Genomic DNA, 26,438 nt, shown 5'->3' with positions numbered 1-26,438 from the left:
TCGGGTGGCCGGGGCCATGAGGCGGCGGGGCGCGGTGCAGCGGAAGGTGCCGTGTGTGTTCGTGACCGAGGTGAAGGAGGAGCCGTCGGCCAAGCGGGAGCGCCAGGTGGCCGAGGCGGAACGGGGCCGACCCCCAGGGGTGTCTCTGGGCCGCGGGGAGCGGCGCCGCACGGCGGGGCGGAGCGGGGTGGGCAGGCAGCGGCACCGGCCGTGTCAGACCCGCCCGACCCGGCTGCGGGGAGAGGGACAGCGAGTGGCGGGAGGTTTGGCTGCAGAGGTTGACGGAAATACTTGGTACGGGTTTCCCTGAGGCTCTCCGCCTTATATGCGGGAGAGAGAGATCGTTTGGGAGCCATTTCAGGTCTGTCCCTTTTCCTGCCAAGTGCATGCAGGTGTTTACCCTGGTGTTGAGTTTGCTTTGTCTGAGTGCGGGTACAGTCATGGAACGAGGCTGCACTGGGAACCTGTGTGCAGCCGTTTTGCCGGGCCCACCTGTGAGTCCTGCGGAGACAAAATGAGATTTTTCTCTTCTTTACGTTTTTTCTTCTTTAGGTTTTCTTTTTTCTTTTTTTCCTTTTTTTTTTTTTTTTTTTTTCTCACAAAGGAATATCAGGTTTCTGACGGAAGAATTTATTAGAGCCTGTAAGATGTGGAGTACGTAGGCAGATGACAATAAAGGAGCCCAGTCAAAGTTAATTCTTGCCAAGATGTAGCAGGCACTTGGAGCTCCAGCCTTTGTTTCCCAGTTTAATAGAACCAGAGAACCACTGACTGGCCTGAGTTGGAAGTGACCCACAAGGATCATTAGTCCAACTCCTGCCCCTGCCTGTGACAACCCCACAGATCACACCATGTGCCTGAGGGTGTTGTTCAGTCTCTGGTTGAACACTGTCAGGCCTGGGGCTGTGACACCTCCCTGGGGAGCCTGTTCCAGTGCTCCACCACCCTCTGGGTGAAGAACCTTTTCCTGATGTCCAACCTAAACGTCCCCTGGGACATTTTCCTGCCTTTCCCTCGGGTTCTGTCATTGGTCACCAGAGATATCAGCGCCTGCCCTTCCTCCTCCCCTTGTGAGGAAGCTGTAGACCATGATGAGGTCTCCTCTTAGTCTTCTCCAGGCTGAACAAACCTAGTGACTTTAGCTCCTTCTCCTTCAGCTTCTTCTACAAACCCTTCACCAACCTCTTCTGGACACCCCCCAATAACTTTATATCCTTTTTATCCTGTGGCTCCCAGAATTGCACCCAGTGCTCCAGGTGAGGCTGCACCAGTGCACAGCAGAGCGGAACAATCACCTCCCTGGCCCAGCTGGCAATGCTGTGCTTGATGCACCCCTGGACACGGTTGGCCTTGGCTGCCAGGACACACTGCTGGCTCATGTTCAACATGGCATTGACCAGAACCCCCAGATCCCTCTCCATTATCTCATGCCCCAGTCTTTATGTACAGCCAGGACTGCTGCGTCCCAGGTGCAAAATCTTGCAGTTGTTAAAGCTCATGTGGTTGGTGCTTGCCCAGTTCTTCAGTTTGTCCAGATCCCTCTGCAGGGCCTCTCTGCCCTTGACAGTGTCAAAAGTTCCTCCCAATTTTGTGTAAGCAGCAAACTTCGGATTCCCTCAAGTCCTGTGTCCAAGTCATTTATGAAGACATTGAAGAGCGCTGGCCCTAAGACGGATGCTTGTGGAACCCACTAGTGACTGGTGTCCAATCCAACATGACCCCATTTACTAGAACCCTCTGAGCCTGGCCTGTCAGCCACTCACTGCATTGTGTGATTATCCAGCTGTGTGCTGGACATCTTGTCCAGGAGAAAGCTGTGATAGACAGTATCAAAGCTTTACAGTAAAACCAAAAACAATTTATTACTTAACATATATATCCATTAAACCTTCTGTTATACATTAAAATTTGTTAAATAAATTGGGGGAAGGGTCTGCACAGAGTTTTTTTCATCTCTGTAAATAAAAATTTGTGGTACTCCTTTCATCCAGTTCTCCGTTTAACGTATGCTTCTTGTTTCCTGTTCAATTCTTGGCTCTGTTGTCAGAATAGATAGACAGAAATATTTGTACATTATTGACTAGAATAAATCTGTATGCTCTTTCAGAAACATATGAGATAGCGGTTGTAATCTCTGCTTTCAAGACAGCTGTAGAATGTATTCATGGTCCTTAGGGCATCTGGGGAATGTTTTGTAGCCCGAGTTCTTTTATGAATTTGGACCTCGGCTGATCGTGGTTCAGCTGTTACAGACACTTCCCGAGCATTCACACAGACAAACAGATCACACTCCTATGGTCTGTGCTGTGCTTTGTCCAGCGCTACGAGCCAAAACCCACTTGTTGTAGCTCCTCACTTTGAAGGCAGGTACATATTTGGCTTTCCTATCAATAATATTGTAAAACATTAAACATCACGGGTTAGTCCAAATTACCTGTTTGCAAACAAGCGGAACTCTTCCCTGCTCTTTCAGATGACTCAACATTGCTTAGAACCTTGTGGGTTTTGGCTGCAAAAGCTTTAAGAGCAATTTTATGTTTTCTAGGTGGGGAGAGGCCTGTTGCTTTTGTGAAAAAGAATTAATGGTAAAAATGTCTATCAGTTACCTGAACGGTTGTTTCAAATTTAGGGAGCATTTTCGCATGTGGATTTCCTTTCCTACAAGTTGGTGCATTGTAAGATCCTGAAGTGTATTTGTCTGTAGAAGAAACATAAACATTGTTTCTTAAGTTCAGCTACAGTTTCAGGAAAGACTCATGTGATATATGAATTAAACATTACGTCAGTTGAAGGATCAATGAAAGCATCATGTGCATCATACATCATTTCTGAAATACAAGCCAGTGTTAAATACAGACTTTCTCTTCAGTACTTTATAGATCATGTGTAATCTTGCAGCATTTCTTCAGGCTCATGGGATCTTCCAAATGAGGCGATTCTGCCACGGACACCCGCGACTTGAACAAAGTTTCCTGTGTTGAAAATCTCCCCAAAGGAACCAATTGCTTTTCAATTCAACAAATCCATAATCCAATCTCCTCTTTCATCCCTGCTGGTGCAAACACTAGATATAAGGCAGTGGGATGTTTTTGTGCTGAGCAGGTGACTGCATCAGAGTAAGCTGCCTAATGACTATTTTCTGTGAAATTTGGTTAAAATCATTATTCTCTTATTCAATGTGAATTCCATCTAAATTCCATTACTTCAAGCTATTAATTGCAAAATAAATTTACAATTTTCAGTTTATACACAACATGTAAGCATTACCATATTTTTCTGTTTAGGTCGAAAACAGAAACCAACCAACCAAAAACAACAAACCGAACCAAACACTTTTTATCCCGAGATGAAGCAGGGACGTTGGTATTCATTTAACTGTATTCATGTTAAGGCAGAGGTTACTCTGTCAGAGGGTGGTTCTTTTTCCTGGAAATGAAGATAGGGAGTCACCTCAAGATGGAGATCCAACCGAGCCTAAGAGAGATGATTGAAACTGGCAAGATGAAATCACTTTCTTAACTTTTTACTGTTCAAATTATTTACTACTGCATTTCTACATGAAGTGACAGGTGAAAACAACAGAATTATCCAGAGTAACAGTGGGAAAGGAAAGGAGAAGGACAAATAAAACCCAACTGATGTACGAGATTGTGAGAAGCTGGATTAGCAAGTTAGAAGTAAAGTGTAAGGTATAAAATTATGGTTACATCTGAGAAACTTTGCCAAAAAGAAAGATAGAGGACTCTGAATCCCACCTGGAGCCTCTTGTCAATGTTACGACATAGGACGTCCTCTGAAGAGGACAGTAGCATATTTCAAAGGTGTAAATAAAATGAATTGAAATATCACCGCGAATGAATGGAACGAGAATGAGTTCAGTCTACTGTCCAACATAAAAAATGTGAAAACGTAATACTAGTAAAAAACACAGAGATTGACACTACATTTCAATCAATATCAGAACTTTGAATAAGACGAAAGTCATTGTTTACCCAAGATGTAAAATAATAGTCAATATTAAAAATAATCACGAATCTATTACAATCAAACCCACCCATAGATCCATTGAACTTTGGTTCTTGTTTGACATTGACACTGCGGTAGAAAACATATGCTGATCTTCGAGGTTCTGAAGAATCACAATAAGTCTTTCTTCCAGCTGCTCTCCCACGAGGAACATAAGAAGCAGTTTCATCATCCTTCCTCTGACCCCTTGATTGGTAAGTTTGTTTTCCTTTGGGGTCTGAAGTGTGAAATCCTAGAAGTGAAAAAGCAAACTTAAAAATGCTGTGCGGTTATTCAAAACGTGACATTTGGCAGGAGCCTGGAGGATGGAAGACAAGATGAAAACAATGTTCTTTGTGGAGAGTCCTGTCCAAATGTGGATTGCCCATATTTGACCCTAAGAACAGAAATCATGTAAGTAGTGCTTGACATCCAACAGTTTAGTAAATGCAACTGAATAAGCCAACTGTTTTCTCAAAATACCTTTTCCTGGGACTGTGTTAGGTGAATTTCTTGGCTCCTAAGAAATCCATTTATTCTTACTTATTTCTTTGGAGTGTTGCTTATTTACCAGCACACTGTGGTTTGCAAAAGTGGCTGTATTTCCTTTGACACAGGAAATTGTGACAAAAGAAAACTCCAAAGTTGACTCCAAAGACAAAGACCAACAGCACTTTGAACTCGTACAAGTGCTTTGAGTGGTTCTCACTCAGAACACTTCTCATGAGGAATTAGAACACGTTCATGAATACTGTATTAGGGTTTACGGTTAAAAATGACAAACACTGCCTTTAATCCACATAGACATTCATAAGAACTGAGAGTGAAAAGCTGTATGTAATGTTTGTGTGTGTCACAGGGGGAACAAACCCTCTTCCAAAGTCAAAGTGTAACATCTACGTGGGAACCCAAAGGATTCAGACTCCAAAGCACAGGGTGACAACTTCTGAGCCCGAGCTGCCTGTCGTTACAAGAGAACTCAGCAACAAAACCATAACCCTTAATATGTCCCTCTCTGCCGGTGCTTATTTCTCACCCCTTGCACATGAGGGATGTTTTGCCTCTCTCTCAGTTGTATCAGTGCAGCTACAGGTTGTCCTGCAAACTGAACAACTAAAACAATGTGGCATAAAAAATAACTTCAGCTTACAAAAGGATTACTTGAATCCTCAGGTGCTTCAGTGATACCATTCACAGCACGGGCCCACACAGAGTCTTAACAGCTGAACAGGCATTGCTGACATGGTGACAAACAGCGTTGCAGAAATACCAAAGAATGGCGGGAGATTCAATGTTCCTAGAATAGATTCGCCTCCACTGTCAATGTACCTGGTAGCCAAGGGTGTTCTACTGTAGTTTAAGGCATGCATATTCAGTTATTTTATTTACCACAAGACAAGATGTGAATCAATGAGAAGCTGAAGTATATTTACCTCCATTGTCAAAGGATCGACGATCTCTTCTGGGAATACGCTCGGCTGGTATTCTCCTTCCTGAAATCTCTCCTTCTCTTTTTGTATTAGTAAATGTTCTGGGGATTCTACTACCATCACCTGGAAAGGCAACAGAAAGAACGTGTGAGCTGCTTGTGTGTAAGCACAGGGAATGGCACTGCCATTCTCTTCCTCCCGCCTCTGTGAGATAGGGATGAGTGCAATTTCCTTTTACCTCTCCTTTTATAGTCTTTGTCTTTCTTAGACGTTTGGTTCCTGTCTACAGTAACTAAACCAGAATTCCCATGGATTCCAATACAATTTCTAAAACACAGCTTAAAGACAAACTATGGCTCCAAAGGAAAGAACCAGCTATAAATTTTCTGTTCCTTTTTTAGTTTGTCACTTTCCATGAATTATATTTATGAATCTTATCTGACTACATTTATGGAATAGTTGTATATTTCCAGGAAGTACACATGGGGTTTACAGCCCGTTTCTACCTTTTCCATGTACATTTGACACACGTAGTCACCACGCGTGTGACATTATGTATGTATAAACATCTGGGGAAGGATTAATAAAGTATTTTACTGTTCTTTGTGAAATGCTGTCTTTTATTGTCACTAAATTAAAAAAGAGGGGAGGAGGGCTAAGGTATCTAATAGTATCTCCCTGTAACTGTAATCCTAAAAGCAGTACATATTGTCCAAGAAGATGGCAAGTCCTCACCTTTCTGCAAGTCTCGCTTGGTAGCTTCCGAGTGTAATTTCTCCTTTTCCCGAAGTGAAGACACAGTTTGTGCTGATTGGTGTTCCTGAGGGGACTGGATCCTGTAATACTCTCCTAAACACAGTGCAAGAGGGAAAATAAACCCAAGGCTTAGTATATTCGCATCATTGGTCTTTAGGAAAGAGTGACTGATTTCATATGTACCAGTTTTATAGCATATTTCCTTTATGGCTCTTTCCTCTTCAATTTCTGCAGCAGTCTTAGGCACCCAGTTGGAAACATCTGTAGGAAATAGTTTTAAAAGATTACTAGGTGTCTAATAGATAAAGACCTTCAACAAGTCTTAATAATCAAATACCGTCAGGAATGTCATCTAAGTGAGATACAGTCAGTGGTTTAACTACATTTAAAAAATACAAAACCAAAGCAAATATTTCTACATATGCATAGACCTTCAGTTCATCTAGTGAATTGTGTCCCCAAATTTAGAGAAGGTTTGAAAAGTATTTGATGGCCACCTGAATTTGTGGATCACATTTTAAACTCTATTTAATGAAAAGGGGGTATGTGGATGATACTGCTATTGAAATATACAGATAGGTATTTCACAGGAGTCAGAACGATGCCTCACATCTGGTGACTACTGGTTCCAAGATATTGGGGATTAGCTGGAGAGTATTTTGAAAACTTGTCTACAACTATTTTCTAAACAGGTAGTGGTAATTATAACAAATCAGTTGTGAAGTGTAGAGAAAGACCCTATTCTACTTCTTTGTAAAAGAAAAAATAATCTGTTTACAGTTCTCTATCTCTTCTTGGTCCTCTTCATCTTCCTCTTCTTTCTTGAGGCTTATAATCAGTGGAGCATGAACTGGTAGGAAAATATGCTCTTGATTTCGGAGTGATTCTTGATGATGGGCTGGATGCACAGTCCTTTCTTGGCCACTCTGTAGCAATGGCACATCTGCAGAAGAGAACATAATATTTCCTTATTAGGAGGAACTAAAATATCAAATCCAGGTTCAGACAAGCAGGTATTTTGAAATCTTCATCATATGGAAGGCATCATTACATAGGCACGTTCCGCCTTATGGTAAGTCTATTTTGCTAGGCTTGGCAAAAGAGCATCTTGTACCAACAGAAAACATGAAAAAACACGGCTTGTAAGTCCCCTGACAGAACAGATGAGGAATAAAGCCTTGTGAAAAGAGGAACATTTTGATCATTTGATGATGTGTAGAGAAGGCTGGATATGTCTTCCAGCCTGTGGATACGCTAATTTCAGTCAGTATCCTTCTTTCTTCCAATGTGTTTCAGGATATGTACAACATAGGGAAACATATAAGTAGTTGTACCTGTGCTGAAATGAGGACATGAGTTTTGGACCCCAGCTGTGAACATATTTTTAATATGCTGAATAACAGGCAGACCTGTAGCACTCCACATGGCACCTACCTTTGGTGAATTTAGCAATGCTAAGCACTGGATTACCCATTTTTAGCTTGCCGACATTTTTTTCTATCCAAATTTTCAGAAACACAATCTCTTTATGAAGTATAAAATGTACATTTTTGAGAGGAAAAAAAAATCTAGTTCATGAAACTAATTTACACTTATAACGGAAGAAAATCAGAAAAGGCATTCTTTTCCTTAGGAATCTAGAGCTGCCTATAATGTTTTCAGAAAACACTTTCAGAACTGGGATAGCATTTTCTGAGAGCCGGGAAATAAATCTGCCTGAAATAAAAATAATGAAAAACTGTGGGATTATTGACATTGTACCAGCTGACCAATCTGCACCTAGAGACAAAATCAGGATTCTGTCCATTGTATTAAAAATACTGAAGTTGGACATGGTTTCCAGTTCTAAAGAAATAAGAGGAAGATGTGCATTTTGGGCACTCACGAAACAGCACGCAAGTTCTTGCCTTGCTCCTCTGGGGTTGGGTGGCTCAACATGCCCAGATAGGACGCGAACAGCTCTGGTTTAGTCCCCTTGCTCATGCACCTATGAAAAGTCACGCTGACTCCAGCTTCTGCCTGATTTCTGACACCTGTCTTGGTTCCCTGCCCTGGACACTTTCCCTGCTCCAGGTTCCATCTGTCTAACAGGACTCCTGGAAGCCAACAGCTCCTCTTAGAAAGGAATGAGAAAAAAACCCCACATCTTGTAATGGTGGGGTTTTTAAAATTTTCTATAAATAATCTGATTTTCAGATATTGTACAGCCTTGCAAACTATTACTGCAATATTTATACTCCATAGCTCTTGCTAACCCCTTTCATGGGACTGGGAGAAACATCCGTAACATGACAGTTAAAAATTCATATGGCAACCCTGTTCAAATGCCAATACAATTAATTTCTTTGCCTTGAACTTGCTGGGGTAGCAGATCCTACCCGATTGATTTACCATGGTACATTTTGGACCTTCATAGTGATTACTGAGCATTGCAGGGACATTCTCGTGTATTTGCTTATGCTAATGGACAAACAGCAGAGAAACTATTTTTACTCACTGTTACTAGGTGGCAGAAAAAGTCCATTTATATTTCTGGGTTTGCTATGGTGGAACGCACAATTGATCCTCACACAGCCTGAGGGTTGTTTTTCCCAGAAACAGGCAATGTGGCTGTACTTCTTCTGCTGCAGGAGAAAAAGAGTTATCATATATTGTAAACAGAACAATAAAAAAGGACTAAATGGAGCAGTACACTGTCTACTGCGGCTAACATATGACCACGATTTTGTGGGACCATATTCTGTACTGCAGACCTTTCAGGAGATGCTGGCAAGAAAAAGAATCTGTTAGTTACTTAACTGACATGCGGCTGAGTTTCCTTTCCCCCAGAATGGGATAATCAGGTCAATCCCAAATGAAACTGGCTGTACAAGTGCAAATCTTACATTAGACTCTCTTACTAAATGTACACGGGTCCATGGGAAATAAGCAGTGGGAAACCCAACCCAGAAAGATTCTCAGCAAAAACTGAATAAGTTTGGGAGTTGATGTTCTGAGACTACTGTCATTAATACAGCTCACACCATCTCCCAGCTGCTTGTAGAGATGACAAACAAAAGCCTAATGGAGAAAAGAAAAAAACCGTCTCCCCCCCCCGCCAAACAAACAAACAAACAACAAAACAAACAAAACCAAACCAAAACAACAAAAAAACCCAGTCACATCCAAAACAATAAAGAGCATATCTACATGGACTTAATGGACTTGTTAATTATTTGATAATTATTTGACCCTCTATTGGTCAAAATTTCACCAGCTAAAAAGTCCACATAATATTGCAGAGATAGCGCTTTCGTGAGAGTCACTCTTGTTAGCGCTACGTAAAATTGTTTTTCTATATCTCTGTCTTATTAAAGAGTACAGATTTTAGGATCGTGTCTGGTTATGCATTTCAATTCTTAATGAAATTGAAATGTGATGTGAAATGTCTATGTGATATTTTAAAGGAAATTTCACCCAGATCGAGATGTTAACATCTCGGCCTAAGAGCAGCATCTCCAAAACAAGGCACGTTTGGACTGCAGTCACTTCAACTGGGCCATCCCCTGAGACTCGCTGGGTCTGGAGCCAAAGCCCATCTCCAAGACATTAATGCCTAAATCCCCATTGCTGACATGGATGCAAAACAAAAAATTGTCCATGGTTCAAAAGATCATTGCCTCTTCTCGCCACGTCCAAAAATCAGATATTTCATCTACAGATGTGGCCATGACCCAGACACAGTGACCTATCAGCTTCTACACTTACGTAACAGACCTCCCTGTCAACACGGCTGTATCAAGAAATCAAGGATCCAAAGCACTCTAAGATCTACAGCACTTACCTGTGTGCAGGGGGAACAGTGGAAATGGCTGGCATTCCCTGTTGCGGACATTTTTAGCATGCCAATTCGCAGCAAAAGGTGCTCGCACGAAGGAGCTGGTCCCTTGTGCAGCCTGGCCAAACGGACAAGGCAGTTGCCAGCCAGTATAGAATGTTACGTTCTGAAAGTTCCAACTGCTCCTCCAGCTCCTGATGTCATCATGGCGCCAGGAGACATGTCCAGCTTGAACATCTTCCTTCATCTCCATTGCTTTGGTGCAAATCCCAGAAAATGGGACCATTTCAGAGTCTCCCATTCCAGTGTTTCTTTAATGAAAAATGGAACAAACCTATTTGCCAGGGCTTCAATTGTACCCAACCTCTTGCTGTAGCAACTGTGGCTTGAGAAAGAAACCTTTGATGGTGCAAAGACAAACCTTATTCTTTGACTATTTTTTAAGCAAAATCCAACATTTTTCTTGATGTAGCTCTTTCTTTTGATGGGGACACTTGCTGCTCCTGTTATTCTAGTACACTGTTGGCTGTTCACTGCTGACATGGTTGGGGTTACTTGCTTTTTCTTGCTTCTGTGGTGTCTACTGCCAGCTCTAAGGCAGAAAGAGCAGCGTCCCATTGTGTCCCAAATTAACCCCCCTATTCCCATTCATGTCCTGTGCTGGCTCAGAATGAGATTACCTATGGGAGGAAATGAAGTTTCAGTCCTGGGCAATGCTGAGGTGAACTGTTACCCCAGGACATGGGGACGGCTGCTGGGGAGAGGCCACCGCGCCCGCCCCTGTCCTGCCCCACCCTGGCCTGGCCCAGGGTGAGTCGCCGGGCCACGGGGAGCGGCGCTGCATGGCGGGGTGGAGTGGGGTGGACAGGCCGCGGCACAGAACATACTTTTCTAATTTCCATTTTTGTCACTTTTGAAACATTGGTGCATCTTCTTTCACTTTAGACTATTGTAATTTCAACCACTCGCTTCATCCCATTCTCCGCTCTACCTATCGTTCTTGTTTTCTATTCACCTCCATGTCTTCTTGGCTCGGTTGTCAAAATAGATATAGAGAAATATTTGTACATTATTGACTAGAATAAATCTATATGCTCTTTCAGAAACATGTTTAGGAATTAAATTTTTAGCACGAGATATCAGTTGTATAGTTCTCTTTCTCTTCGTCATCCTGTTCATCTTCTTCGTTGTGGAGGCTTAGTAGATGTGGACCATGAATACTGAACTGTCAGTGGGCCCGAGCAGCCGTATGAAAAAGCATTAATGTTGTCAAAACTGTGGAAACAGGGGCTCTTTGTAGTTGCATGGCTGTGTCTGGCTGAGGTAAGCTTAAGGTGGTAAGCTCAGGAAGAACTAATTCTGTATTGGGTTTGCACACCAAGGTTTTTGAAGCAGGTGGGGTGGCAGGGGAGGATCTGTGAGAAGCTGCTAGAAGCTTCCCCCATGTCCACTAGAGCCAGTGCCAGCTGGCTACAAGATGGACCCACCGCTGGTCCAGACTGCCCATCAGCCTGTGAAGAACTGACCATAACCCCCATTCCCTCTTCCCCTGTTGCGGCTCGGACAGAAGAGGTAGAGGAAATCCAGGAGTGAACTTGAGCACAGAAAGAAAGGAGGGGTGTTGGGAAGGTGGTTTAAGATTTATGTTTTATTTCTCATTACTCCACTCAGATTTGATTGGTAATAAATTAAACAAATTTCCACGAGTCAAGTCTGTTTTGCCCATGACAATAACGGATGAGGGATCTCTCCTTGTCCTTATCTTTACCCATCGTTATCTTCTCTCCCCTGCCCAGCTGAAGAGGGGAGTGAAAGAGCAGCTTTGGTGGGCACCTGCTGTCCAGCCAGGATCAACCCACCACAGCTTCAAAGGTTTATCCCGAGCAGCAGAGCCCATGAACCAGCCGAAGGCCCCTGTGCTGACATGGGCAAAACCAACACAGAGAGTTCCCCAGGCCCTGGGGCCCGGGCATCCCTGCCCCAGCCAGGCGTGCGGCACCCGGGCAAGCAGGAAACAGCCCGAGGAACGGCTGCCGGGCCAACGGCACCAACGGCACCGACACCAACGGCACCGCCACCGCGCGCTGCCTCAGCCCGGAGCCGAAAACAGGCGGGCCCCGATACAGCGGGAGCCGCTCTGGAGAGAGAACGGTGCCTGTAGCCCTGGAGCTGCCCCAGGCCCGCGGCCGGACTGGGCGCCTCCGAGAGGGGATGCCCCCGCCTCGCTGACGGCTGCTGGGAAGGTGCCCCAAGGCGAGAGCGCCCACCCCGTTCTGTCCTGCGCCGCCCGCCCCAGCGCTCGGGTGCGTCGCGGGACTCCTGGCGGGCGGGCGGGCGGTCCCGGACTCCATTTCCCGTGGCGCAGCGCGGGGCGGTGCAGCCGCAGTTCCGCCCGGCGCTGGTCCGGCGTTGGGAGCGGGCGGGCTCGGGTGGCCGGGGCCATGAGGCGGCGGGGCGCGGTGCAGCGGAAGGTGCCGTGTGTGTTCGTGACCGAGGTGAAGGAGGAGCCGTCAGCCAAGCGGGAGCGCCAGGTGGCCGAGGCGGAACGGGGCCGGGAGGAGGCCGGCGGGGCCGGGGCCGTGTTTGGGCCCAGACCCAGGGGGTGTCTCTGGGCCGCGGGGAGCGGCGCCGCACGGCGGGGCGGAGCGGGGTGGACAGGCAGCGGCACCGGCCGTGTCAGACCCGCCCGGCTGTGGTGCGGGGGGGGGGAACAGCGAGTGGCAGAATGTTTGGCTGCAGAGCGTGACCAAAATGGGGGGTAGGGGTTTCCGTATTTGTGTGTGTCTCCCCGCCTTAAGTGCGAGAAATAAATAGCGTTTGGGAGCTCTTTCAGGTGTGTCCCACCTTTTTCTTGCTAAGTGCATCCAGGTGTTCACCTTGATGTTGAGTTTGCTTTTTCTAAGTGTGGGTACAGTCATGGCAGGAACGAGGCTGCTCCAACATGTCTGCACTGGGAGCATTTGGCTTATGATGGAAGAATTCATTCAAGGCTATAAGACATGGAGTACATAGTGAGGTGAAAGTAATGGAGCCCAATCGAAGTTAATTCTTCCCAAGATGTAACAGGCAGTGTTGGGGCAGATCTGGGTGTCATTCACCTGTCTGCTGTAGTTCTTCAACTCGTGTTTCCCAGTTTTAGTAGCAGCACCTACTGCTGTCTGTTGGCTGCACAGTGAGCTTGAATCCATAAAGTTGACTTTCTCCCATTGTTGTTTGACTTTTGGATGGAAGCGCTGAAATGATTGCCAGAACATCAGTAAGTTAACTGTTCAACTTTGAGTACCAGCACTATCTCAATAATAGTCATGTAAGTGTACCACTCTACATTGTTGTTCCTTCCTGTAGAAAACACCAATTTTGGGATTAGATCTGGAACTGGCAAACACTATCTTTTCGTGGTTTTCAGAGTGCAGCAAGCATAGTAAAAGGGGTTATGACTTCTAGAGCCAAAGGATGGTGGTGGTGGGAAAACCAATGGATATGTTTTCTTACTCTGCTGAAAATTTTCATGCAATCTTCATAAGATCCTCATATATACTCTATGTTATGGTCACAAATCTTATTTCCAAGGTATGAAACAGCCACATAATTTAATGAAAGCATTGAGAATGTTCTCATTATTTCCAAGTTATGTTTTGAGACTTTTGTAAAAGAAGGACTTGTTTTGTGATTTGCTAGCAGGTAGAGGCAGTGACCAACTTCAAGGTCAAAATTGACTGGGGAGAGAGGACAGAGGGGTGATGACTGTACAGGAATATATTTGAATCCAAACACAACTGATTATATGTTTGTGGTGACACTGTTATAGAAGTCTATGGAAATAGTCCTGGAATCTTGGACTAGTTGTGGCTGGATATTTATATTTATTTCACATCTCCAGGCCACTTATTTATTTGCTTTTTCTAATCAGGAAAGTGTTTAATTGACAGCACTGATGCTAAATATTTAACACCAGGATGCTTTTGCCACCTTACATTCCTCTGGTCTGTGTATTGCACTAACATAGTGCCGTTGACTTTAATCTCCAAAGTGCAAGCTTGGAGCAGCTGCTCATGGTGAATTTTTCTTGCCATAGTAATACAGGAAGGCACCTCTCAAAACATTGTAGTGTTGGACTGGAACCCTTCTTGTTTATAAGCACTGTGTAAAGTGGAAGGCAAAGTCATCTCTAAATACTAATCAAGAATGGAGAAGAGGGAGAGAGTTTGCAAATAGATTGGCTTTGTTCTTTTGTCTTAGAGCATTTGCCAAACTGTCATGTCTTGAGGAAACAATGGTGTATTTTGATAGGATCAGAAATCAGTATTATAAGGTATAATAGTGGATTTGCAGAGGCCAGCTGTAAGGAACAAGGATCCGTGTGAGAATAAGGCAGTATCACAGCCATGATGAGGGTTTAAAATACCTGTCTTCTTTTCAGCCATTTAAAGTTTTGGCAACTGAAACTATAACTGGGAAGGCGTTAGAGGCAGATATATACAATGCAATTCCTACTGAAAAGGTGGACGGAACCTGCTGTTATGTAACTACCTATAAAGGTAATCAGGAAGATCCATATGCAGATTTCTCGTGCTGACTAGAAGCCTTGTTTTACTTGGCATTCACTTCTGTTGTATGATTTATTGGGTTACAGCTGTTGTGAATTTAACTGTCATTAAACATCTTGACCATAAAGTAATCGTTATTGTAAACATAGTAGGTGTTTATGAATTTTTTACAGATTTTACTCTCTAAAATGCATGAAGTATGGTTTAAGTGAAGATGCTAATCAAGGAACTACGCCAGTTTTAAAATTTCTTATTAGCAAGTCATCCTTGCACACTAGAGTTTATATAATAAAGAGTGTCTAATATCCTTTGGAAAGATTAAAAGGATGGACGTTGGGAGGAAAACTGTTAAACTAGGCATTATTCTACAAATAGATTTTTAGATTTATATACAGTAGTTAATTTATGAATTTAAATTATATCTTTGAATATAAAATTTCTCTAGTGACAAATAAGGATTCCTATCTTGCCTTTGATGTAGCTGAATTTAGCACTCTGCAGGGTGTGGTTACCTCAGTAAACTGCTGGTTTTATCCCTCTGGAAACTCTAGGGCGACCATATCTATGGGCCAGGCTGGACCGAAAACCCAACAAACAAGCTGAAAAAAGGTTTAAACGATTCCTGTATTCGTTGGAAGATTGCAAAGGTTAGTGAAGATTTCTTTCCTTATTTTTGGGAATGTAAGTTATCCAGTTGGAAAAACACATCTAGTATAACACTGGAAATGTCAGTGGTCCTGCTCCAACTTTTTAAATGTCACTCTTACCTTTAATTTATGAGAGCTTTAAGGTAGAATCAGTGTGGGAAGGGGATACCAAGAAGATTGCAGTAGGTAAGCCAAGGGTTGGCATGACATTGCTGAAGGGTGATAGTGGCAGTGGGAGCATTGACGCTGCTCCTAGGAGCACGAATGGCTCAGGGGCGTGTCTGAAATGCTTGTATGCCAAGGTGTGCAGTATGAGAAACAAACAGGATGAACTGGAAGTGTTAGTCCCAGAACTACGATACCATTGGTGCTAAGTGAGACTTGGTGGAATGAGCCCCATGATTGGAGTGCTGGGATGAATGACTACAGCACTTCAGGAGGCATAGGCAGGGCAGGCGAGGTGGAGGTGTTGCTGTGGATGTACGGGAGAGTTTCATTGTACAGGCTGTACAGTGAGTGGTGATGTGTTTAGAATCACAGAATCATTTTGGTTGGAAGAGACCGTCAAGACCATAGAGTCCAATTGTAACACTGTCACTAAACCATGTCCCTAAGAACCTCATCTACCTTGAGGATTAGGAGAGTGGAAAACAAAGGAGATATTGTAGTTGCAGTCTGCTACTGGTTGCCCAGCTCTTGTCCTTGTAGGAGATTTCAGCTTCCCAGTCGTCAGCTGACAGTGTCATCCTGCTGTGATGAGCAGGTCTTGGAAATTGTTTAACTTTTTAGGAGATAACTTCGTGTCACAGGTACTCAATGAGCCAACTAGGAAAGGCGCCCCTTTAGGTTTGCTGTTTGTGAATAGAGAAGGGCTTGTGGGTGATGTGGTTGTATAGGTTGCAGTAATCATGGAATGGTTGAGTTTAAAATTTTCAGTGTAACAAGAGAAAACGACAGCAGAGTTGCTACCCTGGACTTGAGGAGAGCAAACTTTAAGCTATTCAGGGAGCTGTTTAGCAGAGTATCCTGGGAATCTGTTTTTGAGGGCTTCGGAGTCCATGAGTGTTGGCCAGTCTTTAAGAATCACCCTTTAGAAACACAGGAGCAGGACATTCCACTGTGCTTTAAGTCAAGCAAGTGGGGCAGAAGACCAGCTTGGCTGAACAATGTTGTGAAGCTCAAGAGGAAAAATAACAGGGACCTGTAAAACAAGGTCTAGATCAATGGTATTCTAATACTTGCATTGGAAGATGATCAAAATGTAAAATTGACTAACAGTTTGCCAAAACCTACCACATTTGTATGTCTAGAATTTGTTTGGAATATTGAAGAGGATTTCAAGCCTGTTCCAGATACCTGGATTCCAGCAAAGGACATCGAGTTCTCTAATGGCAATCCTTTGCCTGATGAAAATGGACATATGCCAGGTACCTATGATGCAGCACAGATAAAATGGGGGCGGTAATCCATTGTTGAAGTGAATTAGAATTAGTTTCAGAGTTAAAAGTAGTAGTTAACATATTCAGAAAACAATTGGAATGTCATTCACTATCCAGAAAGGTTTTGTTCTCGTGACACATTGAAAATAATTGCAGTTTGCTGCACAGATTTCCAGGCTTCAGCTGAAGGCATAGTTGTCACGTTTACATTCCTCTGACATTTCTCTGAGATACGACAGTTTTTCTTGTTACTTTCTGCTTGTAGTTAATTGTGTTATGGGGGGTTTTTTGTGTGTTTTTAGTTTTGTGGAGTTTGCTTTTTTTTTTTTTTTAATGCATGTACACTTCTAGTATGCATGTGATAACTTCAGATGTTTACTTCGGTAAAATGCAATGTTTTCTCATAGGTTGGGTGCCTGTGGAGAAGAATAGTAAGCAGTATTGCTGGCATTCATCCGTTATAAATTATGAGGCTGAAATAGCACTGGTATTGAAACACCATGCTGACCCAGGGCTTCTGGAAATCAGTCCGGTGCCATTATCAGAAATTTTAGAACAAACATTGGAGCTTATTGGGACTAATATTAATGCAAATCCTTATGGTAAGTCTGTATGGTCTGTTCTTAAATACTTTCTTATTTAGTGGAATTTTTGAGTGAAAACTATGAATTTTCTTTCTATAAGTTTTTTAAAAAAGTTCTAAGGTAGCAATGTAACCTTTTTAGAAAGGAGAAAGGGCTGGCTCAAAGAAAACTCAAGCAAAAATACTCGCCTCAGTTGTCACTGAGTTGTCATGAGACTATTTATCTCTATCAAACCTCTTTCCACCTGCATGTGCTTTAGGAGTTACTATAAAAATGCTTTGCTTTAGTCTTTCAAAAAATATTCTGACTGGAAAAATTGCTTTACATATTACTATTAATAAGTTGCAATTTTAAAATTATCAATTAGTATGAGTATTTTTATAGGAAATGTAATTTCACCTAAATTTTGGTTGTGACTTCTCTCTTTAAAAGCCTATAACAAAAAATAATTAGGTATGAGCACAAGTGAGTTCTAACTTCTGAGCTTTGCTGTAGGGCGGAACTTGCAAGGATGGACAGGAAAAATAGTAGTACTTGGTCTAAGCATTTTTGCAGAATGTAAACGAACTGCAACAAAAAACTCTAATAGCTGTATTCTTAGATGAAGATATTGAACAGTTACTGAAGACACAATGCAGTTGTTAACAGCCTAGCTTAAGTATTAATCCATATTCACAAGAAAATATGCCAGATTTTGAGGAAGAATTTAGCCATTACCTTTATGGTTACTGAGGAGGTGACCACAAGGGCAAAGCAGGCAGCTGTATAAATCTCAGTGTGATGTTTATTTTATATAAATAAAAAGTTATGTGAGGAGGAGACCATTACATTTGATACTTAAAAGTATATTTAGATGTTCTCCTAAGGGCAGGACAATGTTGTAGCATCTAATAGAAGTCTACTGTTATAGAGTGCTTCTAAGATAGCTGTAATAACAGAAGTGAGGAGAATCTTAAGTTATCACACATAACTAGCAGGAAGATTTTTGTTTGTTTTAACATAGGATTAGGAAGCAAGAAGCAGCCTGTACACCTTCTTGTACCACATGGAGCATTTGAATTAAAGAATCCACCTGCTTTGAAACAAAAAGACTTACTGTCTTGGTTTGAAGGCTGCAGTGAGGGTAAAGTTGAAGGAATTGTGTGGCACTGTCATGATGGGTGTTTAATCAAGGTAAGTATATAAATTGAAATGTGGAAAGTACTATAATAATTCATAATACATGAAGTATTGTGAGGTATTTGTTTTCCAAATTCTTTAGTAGGAAATGTTCTTGTAGCAAATCAGGTGACGGTAGAATTAGTCAACCCAGTGAATCACTACAATGGCAATGTGAAACTTTTTCATTATGTACATTATGCTAATAACTTGAAGTAATTAAGAACATAAAATAATATTTTCTTGACTCTCTGTATAGGGGTGACTCAACGTTTTAAAGCTTAGTTCTTTTATTTTAAAAATTCATTTATTGCAATGTTTACTTATAGAAAAGTATTATGAGTAAGAATGGGAGTTTTGATAATTAGCATGTATTTCCAAAGCTGTAGTGGACACCTTAGTTCTAGTTTGCGTTTTGTGCTCTGTTATTACTCATTCAGAAAACTGATTGATGGTTATAAGTGCCCTAATGCCAAGGATCACAGAATTAAAGCACTCATACCCGTACCCCAGAAGCTGGGAACTGTTGGGCTGCTACTTTCAAAAGCTCTAAACTAGTCTTATTTCTGTTTTAGCTCCATCGTCATCATCTTGGTTTACCCTGGCCACTCGCGGAGACATACCTGAGTTCTCAGCCTGTTGTAATTTCTTTCAATAGAACTAAATATGACTGTGACTTTGAACCAAAGAGTTTGTTTCACCATTTTTCGAACTTGGATGGTCAAAGATTTGACAGACTCAAAGATATCAAGTTTGATGTGTAATGATTTTTCTCTTTTAAGTTAATTGTTGTCACATGTGGTGCATTCCTTTTACTTGTGTCTACCACAGAACTCTACAAATAATCTTCTAGCTTTGGCAGCAGCCTTGGTACTATATTATTTTAATTTTTTCCTAAATGACTGATTTTATGTAACGAGAGATCTGAGATGTGGATCACAGATCTTAGCTTTCAGCATGTTTATTTTCAGTTCTGAAAAATCGTTAACTTTTGAACCCATTCTGGAAACTGTTTTAATTAAGTGTAAGAAGTATGTTGTCTAACACTGGCTGGTCCTAATAGCTTAGCTAGTGAATGCAATCAACTGTAACACTTCCATAGGTTGGACTTACCTATATTTATATAGTTATTATGACACTGTTGTATGTAGGGTTCAGATTTGTTTCTAGTTGTTTCTTAACAGTAAAGGACGTATTTCAGGTGGGACCAGATTTAGCCCTGAAATTTTGTGGGTTTTTTACAAGTTGTAACGATTTCTTTTGGGGTAAACTTTTCACTGTATTATTTAACTGGTAAGCTGCAGTATTATGCTGTTACTTGAAAACCTAATTAAGCTATATACTACAGTTGCTTCCACTATTTTGGGACAAAAAGAGTAAATACAAAGTATACTAGTTTTATTTTGGAGAATCTTAGTAATTAGAGAAATGTGACTTGGCTTAATAATAGCCATTTTCAGACTGCATCTCAATTAGGAAACTGCAACAACGGCATATTAAGTAAGATGGCATATAAATAAACATGAGACTTCATGATCGTTTGAGTTGGCTTTATTTTATCTGTACTATAAAAGTATACATCCAGCTATATAAAATGTACAAAATGAAAAATCATTTATCTACAAAAAATAACATCAGTTTGGCTGAAATACTCTAAATTTATTTTCAGTTCTTTGTTCTTGGATTTTCTAAAATTGAGGTAAAAATAACCAGGGCTGTAAGAACAGACATCCAGCATGCTGAGCCCGAGTCCATAGTTAGGACGTATCATAGCACAAGATGGCAAGAACAAATTTCATCTACTTCTCGATCTGGAACTTAGTATACTTAGCACATTTTAAGAGTTTATCAACTTTTAGGGTAAGTCCAAGTTTTCAGCTTCACGCGACACCTGTGGATTACCCAAATTGCAAAGGACGTGGAAGAGCTTACACTCATTTGTATTTTGACTAGTGTATGTACATACTGACCATACTCTGTTGACTAATCCAATTCTGCATTCTTAGGTGTGTGCCAAACTATTGTAACTTCAGTAGACTTGTTACATTCCAAGATAAAAACCGACAAATAAATCAGTATTATGTAACTGCCCTGGCATTTATTTTCTGTATCAATAGTGAGGATACTAAACACAGGCCTAGTCAACAGAAACGTTGCCTGGACTATCCCCTTGAATGCCAAACTCTTCAGAAAGCTGCTTTAATCTCTCTTCTAAGATAATATTTTTTTTTAGTTCTTCATTGTAGTTATATTTGAGATCCTCAATTTCTTCAAAAAAAGAAGGGTTGAAGTTTTCTAGTTCTTTTCTCAGCTTTTTTGTTTCTTCCTGTTAAAAAGAATGAAGGAGTACACCCTTTATCCGGAACTTAGGCAAGACACGTCAACAACAGCTTTTTTTGCCTTTTTCTTAAGAGACTAAATGATGAGAACATGTTCTCGAGAGACACAAAAATCTACCCATGAACAGCACATTCACCAACAACAAAATAGGCTTTATAAACATAATGTTTAGAAATTGACTTTGTCATTTAGTTTAGAAATTGAACAGCTCTTTCTAGCTATTAATAACTTTGTTCATTGTCTTGCGCAGGATGATCCTTGCAACTCACCTTTAGTTGTTGTTTTTCTAACTCTGAGGCTTTCAGCTGTGTCTGGAGATCAGCTACTTCCCTCATTAACTTGTTAATATTATTATTCTCTACAATTTCATTACATCCTACAAAAATAATAATAATTTGTTATAAAATTTAAGGTGATGAAAATCAATGTTTCAGTAATTCTGAATCTCTTGAAAGCTGAAACAGTTGAAGTGTGTAAACCCAATTTGGATCAACAACCACCCATAATTCAAGTCATCTGAGCTTTTCTTTAGTTCTTGTACAAATTAGGTGGTGATGTCTAGTTCCTGTGATAGAAAGCAATACTCCAAGGGCCAGTCTATTAGTGTACATCTCAGAAATACAACGTGCACAGTTTCTCTGAAATAAATGCAGGAAACTTGGGAATAATGTAGTATAAGGATTTTGTTAATTATATTCATAATTTCAAGAGAGTTAGGGGATCTTTTTCTCCAGTCATATGGCCATGGGCTGCTCTATAGTGCTCTGCTTTTCCCATGGGACCGATAAAATACTCACAAATTCAAGACCTTAATCTGCTCCAGTTTATACTACTCTTGCATTAATATAACTCAAATAATTCTATAGATTTATTATCATTTAGCACACATATAGTAAGTAAAAATAGTTTTAGGCCCAAAATACACAAAGATCTTTATTACCAGCTGCAGGACTTTCACTTGTATGTGTGTGTACATGGTGCTTATAATCCTCCACCTGGTGAGCAAGTTCTGCTTTTTCTTTCTCTAATCGATTATTAGTTAATCTGGAATATAAAACAATTTTAGAATAATTTTTAAAAATTATTAAAATATTTTAGAATATAAAACACGGAACTAAAAATTGCAATGGCTGTTTCCAGATCATTCTTATGTATATTGGCTGAGGTATTTATTTAGTTATTTAAAAGTATAGTACCTTAAAAGCTGAAGCTCCCTCATGAGGCTTTGCTCTGTCTTCACACCTTCAGGAAACTGTTTGAGAAGCTCAACCTTAAAAGAAGAACTAAGATAGTTTTACTCTTGAAAACAGTGTCCATGGATAATGCAGTTCAGATGGAGTTCTCTTTGACACAGGATTGAAAAATGAATGAAAATAATACTAAGTATGTAATCAAGTACTAGGTTATCACAGAGAAGAAAACCCAAGTATTACTCTACTGACAAGTTAGTTATCTACAGCCTTTTTAAAGTTAGTATAGCTCATTGCTACATATTTCATGAAGGGTGAATAAAAAGTATGCTAAAGTTAGAGTTGCAAAGAAAGTTAAGACATATTGCTACATTAGCATAATTTATACATACACGTAGGGAAGTGAAATGCCTACATCATTTAAAGGTCTTTAAAAATACTACTGATGTGCTTACTTGCATACCTAGGTATCCAGGTTCCTTTTTAAACAAAATATGTAAAGCCCGTGATTTTGCAATGAAAACTCCCATGAGTGTACACTGACTAGAAATGACCTGCAGCCATAAGCCAGAATAGGCCCCTGACCAGAGAGGGAGTTCGTCTCTAGAAACGCCTTTCAGCAGAAGATGCAGGAGCAAAAAATTAGTGTTTTAAATATGAAGCGATATACAGTTTTTGAATGCAGTGACATTTTATGAACTCTCATAAGGCTACTATAAGTAATAAGATTTGATTCTATTTATATCCAAAATGCTAAGGATTTGTTATTTTTCACAATCAGTTTCTTTGAAATGCAGTTAACCTTGACCACATCCCTTCATCAGTACTTGAGACATGAAAGAAACTGGCAAGTGTGTTGCTCCAAAGTAGTATCACATACTGAAATAATTTTATCTCTCTGTTAATTTTGCTGCTGGTATATAATTCATGTTAATAATGCTGACTTTAGAAAAGGGAAAACAAGCAAAAATTAATGAAATAATTGTTTTATAGGACTCAGTTCCATTTATTGAACACATTTACTTGCTTACATAATACATATGACAACTTCCCGTATTGAAAGTTATGTATTCAATACCTTACACTGAGAATGGCCAGTACAAGATGTCTGGGGAAGAAAACCATTTGCATATTAATAAATGAGAAGATAGAAGCTAATCTAGGTGTATAGTCCTAGAGCTACATCTCTGGAGTACTTAAAGGACAAAGTTTGATATATCTTTCCAAAGGTACCTGAGTTTAATACTCATCAGCTCTTCGTGTGTGAAATAATATTTGTAAGACTTATTAAGGACTGCATGTAAGAGGCCATATTGCAAACAGGCATGGAGATCTTCCTTAGGATGGCAAAGTCAATACCCAAAAAAAGACCTGGAAGGAAGAGGGAAGTGCCCGCAGCAAACTCACTCTGTGGAACAGACTAGAAAGATTTTAAGATCATTTGAAGGGTCTGTATCTACGGGCTTTCATGTGATCAATGAAACTAGAATTAAAAAAAAACAAAACCACAACAGAAGGACACAGTAGAAACAAAATATTTTTCCTAAGACTGCAAGTCAGGAATATATATTGATAATATCTAGTAAACCTCATTAATTGCCTAAAATATGTAAATATACAATTGCGGCAACTAGGACTGAAAAAGCTTACAAAAGGGTGGATTTGAGAAAAAAATGTACTCTGCCAATATAGACATTAGAAAGAAATTAATTAATATTAAGCAATCTATTTTCAGAGACATCTGGCTAAATTGTACTCACTTGTTCTTGTAGATCTTGTAAGTTTTTATCAGCATTGTGTTCACGTTCTGTTGCTTCCTGAAGCAGCCGTTTAAGGTCAGTAATGCTTTGGTTTTTTTTAGCAATATCCATTTCCATTGCCTTCATCTTAGTTTCGTGCATCCTGGTAGTATTTTTATTTAGAAAAAGATAAGAGCAAAAGCTAATACTTTTGCAGGAATAGAGATAAAAATATCTTTAGAAGATTAAATGCGATAAAACACACCCTAAAATATGTTTGGGGCATTTGCCTTGAAATAATCACTGGTCTTATAACTCAGGTGAAAGCAGCATAATGAAAAAGACATTTTTACTCTTAGAATAAAGGCTTTTCCAAATGTTACACCTTTGTGGATCTTACTTTGTGTCTACACTTCATTAAATGGGGACTGGAATCCTTCCATGGCATTGCACATGAACTCCAAAATACTGCCTGCTTAAAACATTCATGTCTCTTATTGATGCAGCGTGTACATTGGTCAGGTATTACTTCAGTGTCACACCTTTGACAGTATTTTTCTTATTATTTAATAATTAATGGAAAATAAATTGATGTCCTGAGAAAAGGGCCAATACAGATACAGAAGATGAAGGCTCCAATGGCAAAAATGTCCTGCAAGAACTCATGTTTACCCTGGAATAACAGGAGTCTGAGGAGGATTCTGTTTTGCTTTGAGCCATACAAGGTTACAAAAAGATTTTTGTAGAGTCACTGAAATGTTGATCTGGAGATCACGTAGCCCAGTCGCCTATCTGAAGTGGGACAGCAATACAATTACCAATGTCTTGCCACCTGCCAAAGCGCCTTCCCAAGGGTCACTTGGGTGACACCTTTGTCTGCCCTATCAAATACTCTGTTACCGTGCCCATGGCTTTGGAAGATGTGCTGGTGAGGTGGATTGCATGTTGAAGTGCCCCAGTGAGCTCCTCTAGGTTAGTAATGTCTCAATGTTATTAACTTGCTTTAAAATCATGTTAAAGTAAATGCAAATAAAAGTGGTTATTCACACCAGCTGAAGTAGGCAAGTACAGTTAAGCACAACCATATATTTTGAATCTATCTATACACAACTACCTATCTATATGAACTTCACTAAGTAGAAATGTTTTCAAAGAGGTGAAGAACTAAAAGAAGAACTGCATTCAAACTACTGAGCAGCTATGGTAGCTGTCAAGGGCCTACCATCCTCATGCATGTTCGTGGCCTCTTCCTCCTCCTCCTGTAGCTGGCAGCCAGGTTTGCCCTCCTTCCTTATGCTACATCTGACCATTAAGACATTTTACCTCACTGCATACTTACGGGAAAGATTAAAAAAAAGAAACGGCTTTCTGAAGTCTTAGTGAAATGGTGCATCAATATGTCAGAGAAGCACCAGAACAACCCAAAGAATGCTGTGGGAGTGCAAGAGTGGGAAGTGGGTAAATTCTTGGACATCAGCAGATAAACTATTCAACAGTGATTGACCTAAGATGGAACCAGACAAGCATCTCTCCTGTCCAGCTGATTTTCTGCCCTAATCAGATCAGAGGTTGTTTTTGTAGATACCTTCCACCGCTTTACAACTATAGAAGAGTACTTTTGGAACATTTCATCTTATTTCCTCCTGAAGGTCACCCAGGAGAGTCCAGGACTAAGTACTTCTTCCCAAAAGTTTGCCTTCTTCCATCCTTATGCAGGATGCAGGCTGTTTATTTCTCTTAAAAGCATAAGCATAGTTTCATTTTCTTGTCCTTTTCTGAGATGATATCCAATTAAAAACTCTTGCCTCAAGAGGGACAAAATCCTCCTTTCTTATTCACTTTGATCAATCACAGGCATGTTTCATGTGAATGTATCTTACCTCAAACTTCAAACTCTATATCAATCTATTAATTACTAAACTTGCTAGTGTGACATATAACCAGCATCTTTGCTCGTTACTGAAAGTGGGTGTAATGGTAAAGCTTTTTGGACTGGCAGTGGTTTTGGGGTGACTTTACCAAAATAATTTCTGTAAGCAAACCACAGAACACTGAACTAAACAGCTTCTTCTAGCAAACAAATTAATGCAATTAAAGTTGTTCGGGCTGCAGGATTAAAATCTCCAGCATAAGTAGGTTGTCATAGAAAAAGCATCTGAAGTAATTGCAGAAGTACAGATAAATTAAAAATGCATGCCTACGTTGCAAAGCAGAAATTGGTGTCATAAAGCTGTTTTCTTTAGTTTGTTCCACATTGACTGATAAAAGTGATACCTGAATTTTAAAACAACTGATAGGTAATTTTCAGATAACTTATTGGTAAAAAGTTGTTCCTATTACTACCAAACCAAAAATGATTTTTAATGCTGATTTCAAAGTCTGAGTTTTATCTAAAAATCTAAGACATGGCAATTCCCACACTTCATTTTATATATTGAAAAAGATAAACTCCAAGATTTTCTCCCTTCTGCAGATAGCAGAATCAACTGGCTGACTGCAGTTAGCTTTTAGGGCCTTCAGAACACACATGAAGGACCTTTGGCTAAGCCTACATGTCCCAGGGAGTACAGAAATCCCAGTGGGTTTTGTGACACAACCTCTGCACATTGACGTGGTTAAATGCAGATGCAAATGCAGCCAAGCTGGATAATGCAGGCTGCTGAGATTGTCATCCATGTGGCAAGGTATTGAAATACTTCCACGTTCTGCAAAAATGCTGACACTATTCCACAAAGGACAAATACAAGACATTTAAGTAGCAAGGAACACAAAATACTTCCTTCACC

At 40.6% G+C, this 26,438-nt stretch overlaps 2 protein-coding genes across 8 annotated transcripts in view; one reads left to right on the top strand and one right to left on the bottom strand.

The window, feature by feature from the left end:
• On the top strand, window positions 1-19,916 carry RLIG1 (RNA 5'-phosphate and 3'-OH ligase 1). Of its 2 annotated transcripts, none has more exons than XM_082073069.1 (7): window positions 1-106; window positions 14,429-14,546; window positions 15,107-15,202; window positions 16,513-16,629; window positions 17,049-17,243; window positions 18,229-18,398; window positions 18,959-19,916. In XM_082073069.1, the coding sequence occupies exons 1-7, from the start codon at window positions 17-19 to the stop codon at window positions 19,145-19,147; spliced, it is 975 nt and encodes a 324-aa protein (XP_081929195.1). In that variant the 5' UTR covers window positions 1-16; the 3' UTR covers window positions 19,148-19,916. The 2 variants fall into 2 exon arrangements, with proteins under 2 accessions (XP_081929195.1, XP_081929196.1); XM_082073070.1 differs by lacking the exon at window positions 1-106 and adding an exon at window positions 12,375-12,539.
• CEP290 (centrosomal protein 290) overlaps window positions 19,917-26,438 on the bottom strand; it is a 53,594-nt gene continuing 47,072 nt past the window's right edge. For 5 of the 6 annotated variants that reach the window (XM_082072987.1, XM_082072989.1, XM_082072991.1 and 2 more), the window contains 5 exons: window positions 23,674-23,815; window positions 21,920-21,993; window positions 21,664-21,767; window positions 20,993-21,099; window positions 19,917-20,709 (listed from right to left, as the gene is read on the bottom strand). In XM_082072987.1, coding sequence (XP_081929113.1) covers window positions 20,521-20,709; window positions 20,993-21,099; window positions 21,664-21,767; window positions 21,920-21,993; window positions 23,674-23,815 — 616 coding nt within the window. In that variant the 3' untranslated portion in view covers window positions 19,917-20,520. Of the gene's footprint in view, window positions 20,710-20,992; window positions 21,100-21,663; window positions 21,768-21,919; window positions 22,007-23,673; window positions 23,816-26,438 lie in introns of those variants that run through there. The other variant, XR_014186058.1, reaches the window with a different exon arrangement.

Source organism: Streptopelia decaocto, assembly GCF_964273445.1.
Source record: "Streptopelia decaocto genome assembly, chromosome: 1".
Lineage (NCBI taxonomy): Eukaryota > Metazoa > Chordata > Aves > Columbiformes > Columbidae > Streptopelia > Streptopelia decaocto.
This window is presented reverse-complemented; position numbering and strand designations above follow the sequence as displayed.

Coding starts and splice junctions, on each gene's coding strand:
- RLIG1 (XM_082073069.1), top strand. CDS start 17: ATGAGGCGGCGGGGCGCGGTGCAGCGGAAGGTGCCGTGTGTGTTCGTG. Junction 107..14,428: donor CGGCCAAGCGGGAGCGCCAG/GTGGCCGAGGCG, acceptor TCTTCTTTTCAG/CCATTTAAAGTTTTGGCAAC. Junction 18,399..18,958: donor ATGATGGGTGTTTAATCAAG/GTAAGTATATAA, acceptor TTTCTGTTTTAG/CTCCATCGTCATCATCTTGG.